Below are 15,647 nucleotides of genomic sequence, written 5' to 3'. Positions count from 1 at the left end.
ACCAAGCCAACTTTGGATCCATTTTTCCAACTTGCCATGTATCCCTATCCTTTTGGACCAGTCTCTCATGTGGGACCCTGTCAAAGGCCTTAGTGAAATACATGTAAACCACATCTACTGCTCTACCATCATCAATACACTTTGTTACCTCCTCAAAAAATTCAGTCAGATTGCTTGGACAGGATATGCTATCTCTGTTTAGTCCCTGCCTTTCCAAATGATCATTAATCCTGTCCCTCAGAAATTTTTCCAATAACTTCCCTGCAACTGATGTTAGGCTCACAGGTCTGCAATTACCAGCTTTTTTCCTGCTGCCTTTCTTGAAAAGGGGGACCACATTTGCCATCCTTTAGTTATCTGGTACCTCATTTGTTGCCAGTGAAGATTTAAAAATCATAGCTAGGACAATTGGGTTGAATTACCAGGGGTTCCAACTCAGGTTATTGAACCTCACACTTCGAATACAGTCTGCACATTGAATACAGCTTCCGTCATAGGGTCTCTTAGTCTCGTGCAACAACATTAAATGGGTGCTACAGTTCGGTCCCTCAGTCGGAGACAAGGGAAACTCCACCAGAGCACCTGGTCTCAGTACATTGACATTGGTTGGAGAGCAAGTTTGTCTTTATGTTGGGTGAAAACAGGACCAGGATTAGTTCTAGTCTCCTGACTCCCACCCCACCACTGTGATATAGCCTGCCAATACTGTCAAACATCGCATACAATACAGTTGTTGGATAGATAATCCAGACCCCTGTGTAATTATCTGGATTATTTTCACTATGATGGTTTGGAAGTTTAATTAATTTGGAATTAGAAAGCTGGTTCATGTAAAACCCATCTGCTCCACTAATATCCTTAAGGAAAGAAAATGCCTTATTTGCTTTGACCTGTGTGTGACTATAGTCCCGTACTTTTATGGACGACTCTTAACTGCCTAGCAAGCCATTCAGCTTTGTCCAAAATGCTAAGAAAATCAATATTAAAATCATACGAACCGTACAACATCAAGCTCAGCAGCAGATTTGGACACAATCAGGACATTCCCAGCACAGTCAACCCTGCAAACTCTTCTTCATTAACATCTGGGGAGTTGCATTAAAGTTTGGCAGACTTTTGAAACAAGCTCTCATAGTCAAACGCACAGTATGATACCTTCAAGCCAACATTACCAGATTCTTCCAAATTACACATCACTCTAACTTATGATCAAAATTCTGGACAAACAAATCCATCAACAATTTTATTTGCAGGGCGTGGTAGTGTAGCGGTTAGCGTAACGCTTTTACAGCACCAGCGACCTGGGTTCAATTCCGGCCGTTGTCTGTAAGGAGTTTGTGCGTTCTCCCCGTGACTGTGTGGGTTTCCTCCAGGTGCTCTGGTTTCCTCCCACATTCCAAAGACGTACGAGTTAGGAAGTTGTGGGCATGCTATGTTGGTGCCAGAAGCATGGCGACACTTGCGGGCTGCCCCCCAGAACATTCTACACAAAGATGCATTTCATGGTGTGTTTTGATGTACATGTGACTAAAAAAGAAATCTTATCTTATATGCAGTAATCAGTGGCAAGGTCAGCATTTGGTGCTCATCCCTTACTGCCTCTGATCTGAGTAGTCAGCCTCATCAGAGGTCAATTCAGAATCAACCACGTTGCTGTGGGCTTGGTTGCATGTTTCAGGTATCAACAGATATCCTCCCGTAAAAGGACATTTGTGAACCAGTTGGCTGTTTTACAGCAGTACTCACTTTTTAATTGCAGAATTTATTTAATTGACCAAATTTAAATTCCACAGCTGTTATGGTCGGATTTGAGTTTCTGTCTCTTGATCATAAAGCCTCTGGGTTGCTAGTCCATTACCTTATGCTGCAGATCTGTGGGAATAATTTAACAAATCGCAGAGATTCAAGAAGGCAGCTAACAACCTCTTGCTTGAGGGTAATTAGCATTGGTTTTGCAAACATTACACACATCCTCTGACTAAATGAATGGAAAAATGTAAACTCCGATTTTATGTTTTACGGAAAAAAAAACAGTATGATTTTCTTTTTAAATATTGTTGCTTTTTTCATGTAATTCAACCATGAGATTCCTCACCTCTGTTTCCATATATACATCCAACTTCAAGTTGGATTTATATTATGCCTTTATTTAACAAAATACCTCAATGCAATCCATTGGAGTAGTTCAAACATTTAGTATTGAACTACAAAGATTTATTGGGGCAAGAAAAAAATCTTCGTCAAAGAATTAGTTTTAAGACATGACTTGAAGAAAAATGGAAGTAGCAAGTCAGAAGGGCTCAGAGAAGAAGTTGCAAAGTGGCTGTAGACACAGCCAGCAGTGGTGGAGTGGTGGAAACTGAAGATAAGCAAGAAGCTTAAGTTGCACGAGCATTGAAATCCTGGATTTATGGCAATAACAATAGGTAAGGCCAAAGATAGGGGTTGGAAACACATAAACTTACGTTATTTTCACAGGGTCTGTTTTGGCCAGGAATGTCTCAACACGGTCCTGCCCACCACGGACCAGAACTTCGTCTGACAAGGAGGAAGATGACGATAGCGGGATGGATGGAAAGAGGTAAAAGTAGTTAGGGATCTGTTTGGGATCAGTGCAGTTTGCTGGTTGGTCTTAAACCAAGGACCGGAGATTTAAACCTGTGGAAGCATTTCATCTTAAACAATTTCTTTTACTTTAAGCAAGGCTGCCAAATTAGTGAGCCAGGAGTTTGATACAGACCTTCCAGTTTTGTCCAAATGATGAGTATGCCTGATTACATCCTTCTAAAAGGGTTGACTTTGCTTGCACTCTCCACAACTGAGCGTGTTATTATCCAAAATCACAGTATGTGACCGTGAACCATACCTGTTGACTCTGCACAAGGTCCCAGCGTCCAGCAGTCCTAAGGGACAGATTCACCCATTTCTTTCTCACTGGTTCAGTGATGCAGCAAGCAGAGTTATCCAATAATGTACTAAAGGCAACAGAGAGTGACAGGAAATTGATTCCCACCTGAGAAATCATCTTTTGACGTGGCTCCCTAGGGTAGATTGACTGAACCTGGGATTGAATGTGAGGGGAAAGTGAGACAGGGAATGTATTGGTGTAAGTGGGGCATTTTATTGTATTTATGGTAAAGCATGCTCTCATTGAATTCTATTAATCTTACAGTGAGAAGAGGAATTCTGCGCTCAAGCTAAGCAAGAAGAAAGCTCGCCGACGGCACACAGATGTGAGATTCACCTTCATATTGTACTGTATTCAACATCATGGGCCTGCATTTCCCCCGATCCCCCAATCATCCAAGACCCACCTTTCCTATTCATCCATCTTTCTCTTCAATTTCTGCGTAGGGCACTATTTAAATTGCCTCCAAAATGTCTTACCACACTCTCCCAGGGTAGGTGCAGCATGGGCTGAACATTGGAAAGGACTGAACTAGTTTCCAATATTCATTCTGAACTTGTAGCAGTTGTATAGTAAAGCATAATTCATTCAATCAGTGGTAGCCAAGAAATCCTTATGGGATTTATGTAGGCCAGAGAAAAGTGGCATTGTGTTACCAGTCTGGGCTGGTTATAAAGCCTGTACCAGAGAGAACTTGTGAATTCTATGACTCCAATATTTGGTGCTTAAAATCATGTTCAGTTGTTACAGTGAAAAATGGTGGGATTATTGAGAGAAGCAGTTGTCTGTCCTATGCCCTCTGCCTATAGGGCCTCTCCTAGCTCCTGTTGTCCAGTATCACTCCTGGGTGCTGATTCTCTCTTGTTTTGCAGGATCCCAGTAAGGAATGTTTCACTCTGAAGTTTGATTTGAATATCAACATTGAGACAGAAATTGTCCCTGCAATGAAGAAAAGGACTCTAGGGTAAGTTAGAGGGACTCTCATAACTTCCCTAATCTGCCACTTCCCTTGCCAAGCTATCCTGAGAATGCTGACTGTCCATGGGTCCTGCTGGTGCTGTGATGGAGCAACTAGTGGGTCATTACAGCCAATGTCTGGATAAACCAGTCTGGAGGTGGAACCCCAAACTTTTCATCCCATTTTAATTGTGGCGTTCTCTGTGAGAGGCAGTCAAAATGAGTTTAACATGCACAGGAACTTAATAATTCATGCACATGTAATTAATTGCCTTTAGCAACCTTTGTCAGATAATACACAGAGACGTGTGCATTACGGAAGCTAACCAGTGCCAGACGGAGCAAAGTTGTTACAGGATACCCATGAGAGTCAAAGTCATAGTGTCATCAGGGTCTTCTGCAACTGCTGCTGATATTTTGAGGACTTGAGTTTGCTTTAGTATCTTTGTAGAATGTAATAAAATACATGTGCCTTCCGGAGCAGCACTAATCAAGCCCCACTACCTCTACACTGGGCATGACCTCACAAACCTCAAGAGCTGCCAGTTCCAAACTGATTGAGTGCTTCACACTCACAACTCTGAACCCAACCTGTTCACAGTGTAACAGAATCAGAGACCCAAATTTACCTCTTCCACATTGTGACACGACTATGGATTGTGTCATTCAAAAGGAGACTGCATCATTCCTTGAAAGGAGCAGAAATGATGGGCCATGGAGAGAGGATAGGGTGTGTGACTCGTTAGATTGCTCTCACATGGAGCCAGCATGGACAATGGGATGAGTGGCCTTTTTCTGTGCTTGAACATTTCTGTGAGACTGTGACAATCACAGACGCCAAGTTCTACCTGTGAATGAATTAGCACTACAGGATTTTCATTACTTTACTGGAATGTGCTTTTCTCTTCTGCAGGGAGACACTGGCTCCAGTATTTGAGAGGAAGGGCATTGAGTTGAACCAGGTGGAGATTTTCTTGGACCATTCTTATACTCCCCTGCCCTTGTACTTTGAGGCATATCGTTTTGGGGGACACTACCTGAAAGTTAAAGGTAGGTGGTCTACTGAGGAACACTAGTGATATGTCCTCAGAGCAATAGGGATCTGGTTTCAGTGGTGCTGTATTTACCACATTGAGGCAGAGCAGTCCTGAGTTCAGAGACTGGTTGCCAAGTAACAGGCAGAATTAACAGCAGACTGCTGGGCGTACTACTCATGGCTGGGTTTCTTGATGTAGCTCCAAATCACAAACGGCATTGATCCTTGGCCTGTACTGATTTATCTTATGTTTTGCAACAGTGTTGGGGGAGGGGCACTTGTGTTCTCAGCACTAAGAAGTGAGAGGATCAGCCAGATTTTGGCCTCCTGATCTCTAGCTAGAAAATGAAAAAGGTGGATTGAGAAATGGTTCAGAAGAAGTGACTTCATAGTAACAGGAAGAGGCTACTTAATCACTTGAGCCTCTTCTGCCATTCAGAGATATTATGGCTGATATGTGACCTCTTTCCATATACCTCGCATTGATCTATATCCACAAATACTTTTGATTAATAAAAATCTAACCATGTCAGATTTTAAATGAGCAAACACCAGATGTGATTTTCAGAAAAGAGAATCAGAGAACGTTTACAGCATGGAAGGAGGGCATTTGCCCTTTTGAGTCATACTGGCTCCATGTAAGAGCAATTCAGATAGTCCCACTCTCCCATCCTTTCCTCACAGCCCTGCAAATTCTTTCTTTTCAGTTATTTATCTAGCTCTCTTTTGAACACTGCTCTCCACTAGTACACCAGCAATGCATTCTAGACCCTAGTGCCTCTTGTCACTTTTGATTCTTTGCAAACATCTCATTCCACAAAGCCAAAATCTTGGCCCCTCTGATAATGCAAACAGTTTCTCTCTTTTATATTTACATCCAATCTCCTTGCAACTTACTATATTCAAATGAGAACAGGTACAGCTTCTCCAGTCTTTCCAAAAGTGTGATGCCCAGATGGACACAATACTCCAACTATAGCAATCCAGGGTCCTGTATGCTTCATAAACATTTTCTGAACTTACCTTGCCTCTTTCAATGAACTATGCACACTATTGCCAGATCTCTGTTTCTGTATTCCTTTTAGAATAGTGTCCTCTAATTAAGATTGCCTCCTCTCATTTTTCAGCATTAAGTTTCATCTGTCAACAACTTGCCTATATCTTCTTGAGGCCCATTACTAACCTCCTCACATTTCATTGTGGTGGTTGATCAACTCAAATTTTTAATCACACAATTAAAAAAATAAGTCATGAACTAATCACTGTTTTATTGCACTGCTAAACATAAGAGTATGCAAAAATGGTCCAAAGGAAAAGCTTTGTCTTATAACCCTAATAATATAATTTCAAGTTCTTATTGTGTCTAGATTATTGCTGAAATGTCTTAGAGGACTTTATCAAATGGCTTTTGGAAGGCCTTGAACCTTCGGAAGTCTGCACACCTCCATTTCTATGCTCTTGCACATCCCCAGTTTCCTTCAACTCAACATTGATAGACAACTATGTATCTCAAATAACCTGTTTGCACTCACTGCTAAGTTTATGTAATAAAAACAGAATATTTAATGGATTAGATGTTGCAAGGTTGGGGAGGGGTGGGAAGGATGGCTGTGAGAGAATCGAGAAGTCTGGAGAGAGCACTGACAGATGGCTTCATTCTGGGTTTGGGAGAGTGAGGAGAAGAGAGGGACTAGAGAACAAGACCAACAAGATAGGAGTCAGGATCTAAGCTCTGAGGAAATGTGATTGGCAGAAAGTAGGCCTCAGAAGCCACTGATGATTCTTTTTAAACTCCGGTATTGCACGTGGTTAATGCATTTAATAAAAATGAACACAAATTGTTATTGTTAATCACCATTACTTGGCTGCCCTACCATTAATAACTTTTAGTAATTTAATTCTTCTTATGTTTTGTCCAATATCTTTGTAAGATTGGCAAACTTGGATAAATGGTTTTCTATTACCATTGTCTGAGATATTATAACATTGGTGAATATTTCAAGATATAGCACGTATCTTTGTGAGTCAGATCATGTCTTAGGGGGACATCATCAAATATCTTTTGGAAATCCAAATGAACAACAACTATAGATAAAATAAAAAACTAAAACTTTCTCAAGTGGAAGTAATTTTTTACCCTATTATCAGTCCTGTTCTGTTCATATGTGAGTCAGGACACAGAGGAGCAAACTCTGGGAACAATTTCACAGACCAGTGAGTCTTACTTCAGTGGTGGAGAAATTACTGGAGAAGATTCTTAGAGGATTTATGGACATTTGAAGAAGCATAGGCTCATTAGGGACTGTCAGTATGGCTTTGTGAGGGGCAGGTCATGCTTCTGAAGCCTGATTGAATTCCTCGAGGATGTGACAGAGCACATTGATGAAGGTAGAGCAGTCGATGTGGTGTACATGGATTTTAGTAAGGCGTTTGATAAGGTTCCTCATGGAGGGCTTATTCAGAAAGTCAGGAGGCATGGGACCCAGGGAAACTTGGTTGTGTGGATTCAGAATTGGCTCACCTATAGGTGGTTGTAGATGGAGAGTATTGTGCCTGGAGGTTGGTGACCAGTGGTGTTCCACAGGGATCTCTTTTGGGACCCCTGCTCTTTGTGATTTTTATAGATGACTTGGATGAGGATGTGGAAGGGTGGGTTAGTAAGTTTTGCAGATGGCATGAAGGTTGGTGGTGTTGTGGATAGTGTAGAAGGTTGCTGTAGGTTACAACAGGACATTGATAGGATGCAGAGCTGGACTGAGAAGTGGCAGATGGAGTTCATCCTAGAAAAATATGAAGTGATGCACTTTGGAAGATCGAGTTTGAAGGCAGACTACGAGGTTAATGGCAGGACTCTTAGGAGTGTGGAGGAACAGAGGAATCTTGGGGTCCACATCCATAGTTCCCTCATGGTTGCCGCGCAGGTCGAGAGGGTTGTTAAGAAGGCATATAGTGTGTTAGCCTTCATTAGTCAGCGTATTGAGTTCAAGAGCCACGAGGTAATGTTGCAGCTCTATAGAACTCTGGTTAGACCACACTTGGAGTATTGTGTTCAGTTCTGGTCACCTCATTATAGGAAGGATGTGGAAGCTTTAGAGAGGGTGCAGAGGAGATTTACCAGGATGCTGCCTGGATTGGAGAGCATGTCTTACGGGATAGGTTGAGCGAGCTAAGGCTTTTCTCTTTAGGTCGAAGGAGGGTGAAAGAGGACTTGATAGAGGTGTACAAGATGATAAGAGGCATAGATTGAGTGGACAGTCAGAGACTTTTTCCCAGAGCGAAAATGACTAACACGAGGAGACATAGTTCTAAGGTGATTGAAGGAAGGTATAGGGGCGGATGTCAGAGGTAATTTTTGTACACGGAGTGGTGGGTGCATGGAATGCACTGCCGGCAGATATGGTGGAGGCAGATACATTAGGGACATTTAATAGACTCTTAGATAGACACATGAATGATAGAAAAATGGAGGACAATGTGAGAGCGAAGGGCTAGATAGACCTTGGAGCAGGATAAAATGTTGGCACAACATCGTGGGCCGAAGGGCCTGTACTGTGCTGTAATATTCTATATTTGTCAATGGCACCATTCTCCAGGGTTGTTACAGTCAAACTGATGGCTCGCTTGGTAAAGTAGTAACAGAACAATATCTCACTTGTAATGTAGATAAACACAAGGAAATATTTCATGTGTTGGTATTATGAAAATGGAATATGGCTCTGGGAAGCATGGTCATTTTACCCCACAATCATGAATAAACGTGGACACAGTCGTGCTCCATCTCAGGTAACAAGGACCTCTTTTTGAACTGACATCCCAAATGAAAAGCTGTTGAAAGACTGGCTCTCTCGGGCTGTCTGATCTGGGCTGATTGCCCTGTGTTTAAAGGGACGTGTATTTAGAGCTCCTTGAGGAAATTCCTGTTTCTGAGGATTTGGGATTACTTCAGACTTGTTGCTTTTTCCAATCTGGGAACAAAAATTGTACAAAGAGGGATCAATTAAAACAGATTAATTCCAGTCTAGAAAGTCCAAATACCATTCTATACATTATGTCACCTTATGTCAGTACCATTCACTTGTGGGCAGGCTTAGTAAGCATTAAATACAGGGTAAGATCCCTTGAGAACAGGCAAGCACAATGTTAAGTAAATCCTCATGTTGAAAGTCTACATTATCAGAAGCACTGTCTGCTGAACTAGGGCAGCTGTTTCTCTCCCCCATTGAAATAGTGGACACCTGTTAGTACCTTTTGAAGCAAAGAAGTATCTTCAACCTCTGTTTGCTTCAGATTTCTCTTTACACTCCCATTTCAGGAACTTCAACCCATACTAGTTGATTTTTGCACAAATTCTGCTATCATAATTGGGAAATGCATAAAAAATAAATACTATTAACTAATCAAAAAAAAAAGCAAATGAAAAAAAAATTGGGATTCCAAAATTAGAACCAGTAGAGGAAAGAAGCATGATAAATTTGAGAAAATATAATTATTTAAACTTTCTATATGTAGCACTGTCACCACAGCCCAGGTCACATAGTACATGATACAAAGTCGGTATCTGGAAACCAATGCCCCTTGCACCCAAGCCCCACTGAGCCATTTCCCCCTCCCTATCTGACTTGACCTTTGAAGTTGTTCCAATTGCTCTCCTCCGCCATACTATTGCCAGCAAACTGCTATCGGTGTAATTAGATGCAAAAAATACATCAGTAGCCTGCAGGTTTTAAGCTCTCAGAGGCTACTGATCACAGCCATGTTGTAGCCATTATTCTTTGCATAGGACATTAAACTGAGGTGTGTCCCCTCCCTCAGTGGGAATTGCTTGATCTGCTATTTTAAACAATAGTAGGGGAATTATTCTTTCCTCCACCAAAATCACCAAAACATATTACCTTGTCCTTATTATATTGCTGTTTGTGAGACATAGGGACTCTGTGCTAATAGCCTGACTTCCTCATTTCTGCAGGATGAGTGTTTCCCCAATGACCTCCACTTACAACCGGCAGGTTTGAACTACTGCCTGTTGTGCAAGAGTCTGATACAAAATTTAATAAATTACAGCATACCAGATTTCCTTATTTTGTGGTGAAATGTTTTTGCTTCAGGTTGAAAGATTGTAACCTAATGTAACAACTGACATTATGATGCCCTTCTCTTTCTCTCCCACCCCCCCGCATGACTAAGTTATGAGCTGAACCCTACATACGAAGGCCATTTCGGGAGGAGGGGTGTTTAACTGCCAGTGATCCAATGAGGATCGACTCATAGCAACTGACCAGTTCATACTTCCTGACTGTAACTTTGGTACCTCGGTTCCAGGTCAGCCGTCCTGAAAGGAGTGTGATATGAGTACAGGGTGTCTCAATGTTGAGGGTGCTCGAGACTTTGGCTAGATTTGGACATGTACCAGATTACAACCAGTGTCCGGTGGTTCTGTGTCAAGTGTCAAGTGCTGCTGGAAGGTCATCAATTCGGTGAAGAATGCCCTTTGGTCTGCCCAAAACTTGTTGGTTCTCCAGCACAATGAGATGTCTGTAAGGGAATGCTGTAGACTGGCACAGTCCAGGCTGCAGGATACATGCTGAGGGATGCACTGAAGCTCGGTGCAGCCAATGCAAAGGCTCTGTGGGGAAGGACCACAGTCTAGGCTCCTTCCACTACTGCACATGGAGGGGCTGAGTAGGGTAGAGAAGCCCCTCGAACAATGAAAGGTTTATCACCTCAAGGAGCCACATAAGTGGCAATGGTGCTACATTTGTGTTTTTTTTCTCTCAGGTTTTACACTACTGAATGGAACAACCATGAATGTTAAACTTTTGTATTTTGCACTGTGTTCTTCCTTTGTATATATATTTTTATTATGAATAAAGTTTATTTTTGAAATAAAAAAAAACAGTATCAGGTGTGTACAGGTGTATAGTCAGTGTTGAATGTGTACCAGAGTGTGATCAGTACATGTAAAAGACTGTGCTCTGTGTTGCACATGTATAGAAGTGCTTTCGGTGTCAGGCATATACAGGAATGTGATCAGTGTCAAATGTGAACAGGAGTGTCAGTAAAATTGAATGTATCCTAGATGTGATTAGGTTTATGTGTGACTGAGTGGAATAAGTTCTGAATACCTACTGGACTGTCCCTTGGTACCACCCCTCTTATAGTGTGGCTTTCCTTCAGCAAAGCCCCACCCATAGTGTGGTGCTCCCTCAGCGCAGTTCCTGTGACAGGCATTCCTTGACACTGTCATAATACAGCACTCCCTCAGCTCTGCCCCACTCACAGTAAGACATACCTTGACATTGCCTGTGCCATAATGTAATGTTCCCTCACTTTCACCCTTCCCACAATATGGAGTTCTCTTGGCACTACCCAACTGCTGTGCAATCCTCCCTCATTTCTTCACCTTCTACAGTGTGGCTCTCACTCAGCATTTCCTCTTCCACACAGAGCACTATTCACAGCACTGCCCCTTCCATGGATATATCCAAGTTTACCGATGACACAAGGCTAGGTGGGAAAAATGAAGATTTGAATAGGTTGCAAAGAATCTGCAAAAAGACATAAGACGTAAGCTGGCAAGGTGGCAGATGGAATTTAGTGAGGGAAATTATGAGGTTGTGTACTTCAATGAGAAGAATCTTAGTCGGCATGGACTAGTTGGGCCAAAGGGCTCTTTTCCATGCTGTATGACTCTGTGACTAAGAACAGTAAAACATATTTTTAACAAGCAGGTCAGCAAATGATTAGAAAGGTGAATGGTATATTGGCCTTTATTGCAGAATGACTTGAGTACAAGATATCTTATTGAAGTTAGGTAAGGTCCTGGTAAGATCACACCTAGATTATTGTGTTCTAGTTTTGTCTTTGTATCTATGGAAGGACATAGGATAAAGGGAGTAAGGCAAAGTTTCACCAGATTGATTCCTGGGATGGTGGTATTGTACTTCAAGGAGAGATTAAGTAGACTGGGCCTAAAGTCTCTAGACTTCAGAAGAACAAGAGTTGATCTCATTGAAACATACACAGTTCTTACAGGACTTGACAGTATAGATGCAGGGATCCTATTTCCTCTGGTTGGGTTGTTTAGAACTAGGGGTCACATGTCTCAAAATAAGGGCTTGGCCATTAAGGACAGAGATGAGAAGAAATTTCTTCAACTAGAGGATAGTGAATCTTTGCGATCCTCTACCCAAGGGGGCTGTGGCCACTCAGACACTGAGTATATTCAGGCCGGAATTGATGTATTTTTGGATAATGAGGAAATCAAGGGATATAGGTTAGTGCAGGAAAGTAACACTGAGCCAAGCAAGATCTTAATGAATGCCAGAGCAGGTACAAGGGGCCAAATGATTGACCCCTGTGTCTATTTTTATGTTCTTGTATTCATTCTAATGAAGCGATTTCAAAGAAAACTCTAAGCAGGATTTATGATAAATAATGGGAGACTGTTTCCTCTCAGAGGAGAATCCAGAATGTGGAGGCCTACACTCAGCAGAAGAGTTTGCCGAATAGGACTGAGATGAGGTGAAATTTCTTTATGCAGAGGGTTGTAAGTCGTTGGAATTCTCCTCCCCCACAGAGGGCTGTGGATGCTCAGGAGTTGAGTATATTCATGGCTGAGATTTGCAGGTTTTTGGACAGTAATGGGATCACAGGATATGTGAATCAAGTGGAAAAGTGGTTCAGAGGTACAGGATCAGCTGTGATTTTACTGAATGGCAGGCTTAAGGGTCATTTAGCCTTTTCCTGTTTCAATTTCTTATCATTAATACTGTGTGTGTATCAGTACATGATAAACAATCATTTTGTTCTGGAGCATGGGTTGCGTGCAATGGGATATGCTGGTACCATGCCTGCACCAGAATGTAGCTTACACTGATCATGTACCAGGCACAGTTACTGTCAAGCATGCAGCAGAGCAGTGTCGAGCATATGCCGAATGTGGTTAGTGACAAGTGTGTACCAGATTGTGATCTGTATTGAGTGTTTACCAGTATGGAGAATGTACTGTATTGTGACTATGTGGAGTGTTTATCGGAGTATGGTTGGTAATGAGAGTGTGTTAAGGGTGATTGGTAACAAGTGTATGCCAGAGCAGTGGTTAATGCATAGTGTATAATGGAGTGTGATTGATATTGAAGGTGAACCAGAGGTAGATTGTTGCTGAATGCAAATCAAAGTGTTATGTGTGTTCCTTATGAATGCGAGCGTGATTATTATAGAATGTAGATGGGTGGACAGTTTGATACCTTATCACTGCTTGGGTGAGCAGTGACCAAGATGCTGAGGTCGAAGAGGGAGATTCTGGTGTGACAACAGCGTATTGTTTCAACCAGTGCATCTGATGTGATATGGCAAAGAAATGGCTTGTGCTATGCCCCAGTTACTACCTCAACCACCCACTGAACCAAGGATAATTCTGAAGCAAATGCTGCTGATTAATGGTCGCTAGGCCAGACTCTGCTTTCTCTGGGGAGATCAATAATATATGGCTTGAGGGTATGTTTGTACCAATCTCTGCTTTGATCTGTTTCCAAAGTTGATGAGGGAACACTGCCCCTAACTCCAGCTCAAATCATCTCTGCTCTCATTCTGCAGCGAAAGCCGGAAAGGAGCTGAAGGTGGAACAGGCTGTTAAGGAATTCAAATCATTGAGCTTACCCATTATACGGGCTTCGATGGTCAACCCCCCATTTATCTGCACCCCTGTGATGGACAGGATGGATCAGCCTCTGCAGGGACGGGAAAGCGTGGACATGGGGGTGAGATATTCCGTTTCTTTAAGAATTGTTACAGAGGGTAGTATAGCAGTTAGCATAACGCTATTACAGCGCCAGGAAACCGGGTTCAATTCCCGCCACTGTCTGTAAGGAGTTTGTATGTTCTCCCCGTGACTGCGTGAGGTTCCTCCGGGTACTCTGGTTTCCTTCCACATTCCAAAGACGTACGGGTTAGGAGTTGTGGGCATGCTATGTTGGCGCTGGAAGCTTGGCGACACTTGCGGGCTGCCCTCGGCACATTCTCAGTATCACAAAAAGATGCATTTCTTTTTCAATCTTTTTATTAGTTTTCAAATTAATACAGGTTAATATATAATATCAATGTTTGTACATGTAATACAAAGAGATCGGAAGAACAATCATGGCATGGATAATCATAAAAAACAATAAAGTATATAAAAAAGTCTGTAGATCCAACGATCTCTTAGTGAATGAATATAATATAAAAGAAAGGAAAGAAAAATATTTATTATAAAATATAAAAGAGAGAAAAAAAATCCCCAAAACAATAAGAAAATTTATAAACAGTATATCAAACCAAACTAAGCTAAAGAAAAAAAATTTTTAAAAAAACAAACAGAAAAAAACTGGACTAAAATTTCTCAGTAGAAACAGAGCAATATTATGTCGTCAATTCCATTCCTCTAAGTTGAAAGGTTATTACAAGGGGATCTATATCATGTGAAAATATTGAATAAATCGACTCCAAACTTCCTCAAATTTAAGTGAAGGATCAACAGTACCATTCCTAATTTTTTCCAAGTTTAAACATGATATAGTTTGAGAGAACCATTGAAAAGTAGTAGGGGGTATTGGATCCTTCCATTTAAGCAAAAAGGATTGTTTGGCCATTAAGGTAACAAAGGCAATCATATGGTTAGCGGAGGCAGATAGATGGCCAGACTCTATCCTTGATAATCCAAAAATTGCAGTGATAGGATGAGGTTGTAAATCAATCTTAAATACATTTGAAATAATGTTAAAAATATCTTTCCAATATTTTTCCAAAAGAGGCCAGGACCAAAATACGTGTCAAAGAAGCCGCATTCAATTTACATCTGTCACATATAGGATTTATATATTGATAAAAACGAGCTAGCTTATCTTTTGACATATGGGTCCTGTGAACTACCTTAAACTGTATCAAAGAATGTCTGGCACACATTGAAGATGTATTAACTAAATGAAGAATTTTCTTCCAAGTCTCTGTAGGTATAGATGTCTGGAGTTCACTTTCCCATTCATTCTTAATTTTGTCCAGTGGTTCTGAATGAATTTTCATAATTAGATCATAGATTATTGCTATCGAGCCCTTCTGACAAGGATTAAAACCGAAAATCTTTTCCGTAATTTCAGTTTTGTAAGGTGTCGGAAAAGAGGGTACAGTAGCTTTTAAAAAATTTCTAATCTGCAAATATCAAGAAAAGTGTGATCTAGGCAAATTGTATTTGTTAGACAATTGTTTAAAGGATGAAAAACAGTTATCAATAAATAAATCACGAAAACATACTATTCCCTTCATTTTCCATATGGAAAATGCTGAATCAACTCTGGATGAAAGAAATAATTAGATTGAATGGGACTTGATAGATTAAATATATTCAATCCAAAAAATTTACGAAATTGAAACCATATTTGTATTGTATGCTTAACAATTGGGTTAATCATATGTTTACTTAATTTGGTAAGTGCAAAAGCGAGTGGAGCTCCTAAAATAGAAACTAATGAAAATTCAAGTACCGATTGGGACTCAAGGTGTACCCAATTGGGGCGTTGAATTGCATCTGAATCTTGTATCCAAAAAATTAAATATCTAATATTGATTGCCCAATAATATAATCTAAAGTTAGGCAAGGCCATACCACCATCCTTTTTTTTTAAGTTTTTGTAAATATTTCTTACTTAACCTTGGGTTTTTATTCTGCCATATATATGAAAGAATTTTAGAATCAATAGTGTCAAAAAAAGA

General features: G+C 41.0%; 1 protein-coding gene across 4 annotated transcripts in view; it reads left to right on the top strand.

The window, feature by feature from the left end:
• Positions 1-15,647, top strand: part of LOC127583359 (pleckstrin homology domain-containing family G member 5-like) — a 75,416-nt gene that overhangs the window by 27,209 nt on the left and 32,560 nt on the right. For all 4 annotated transcript variants that reach the window (XM_052039252.1, XM_052039255.1, XM_052039253.1 and 1 more), the window contains 5 exons: positions 2,479-2,581; positions 3,173-3,233; positions 3,781-3,872; positions 4,779-4,915; positions 13,497-13,660. In XM_052039252.1, the coding sequence (XP_051895212.1) occupies positions 2,479-2,581; positions 3,173-3,233; positions 3,781-3,872; positions 4,779-4,915; positions 13,497-13,660 (557 nt within the window). The remainder of the gene's footprint in view (positions 1-2,478; positions 2,582-3,172; positions 3,234-3,780; positions 3,873-4,778; positions 4,916-13,496; positions 13,661-15,647) is intronic.

Source organism: Pristis pectinata, chromosome 26, assembly GCF_009764475.1.
Source record: "Pristis pectinata isolate sPriPec2 chromosome 26, sPriPec2.1.pri, whole genome shotgun sequence".
Lineage (NCBI taxonomy): Eukaryota > Metazoa > Chordata > Chondrichthyes > Rhinopristiformes > Pristidae > Pristis > Pristis pectinata.
Note: the sequence above shows the minus strand (reverse complement) of the source record. Positions and strands in the feature narration are given on the sequence as shown.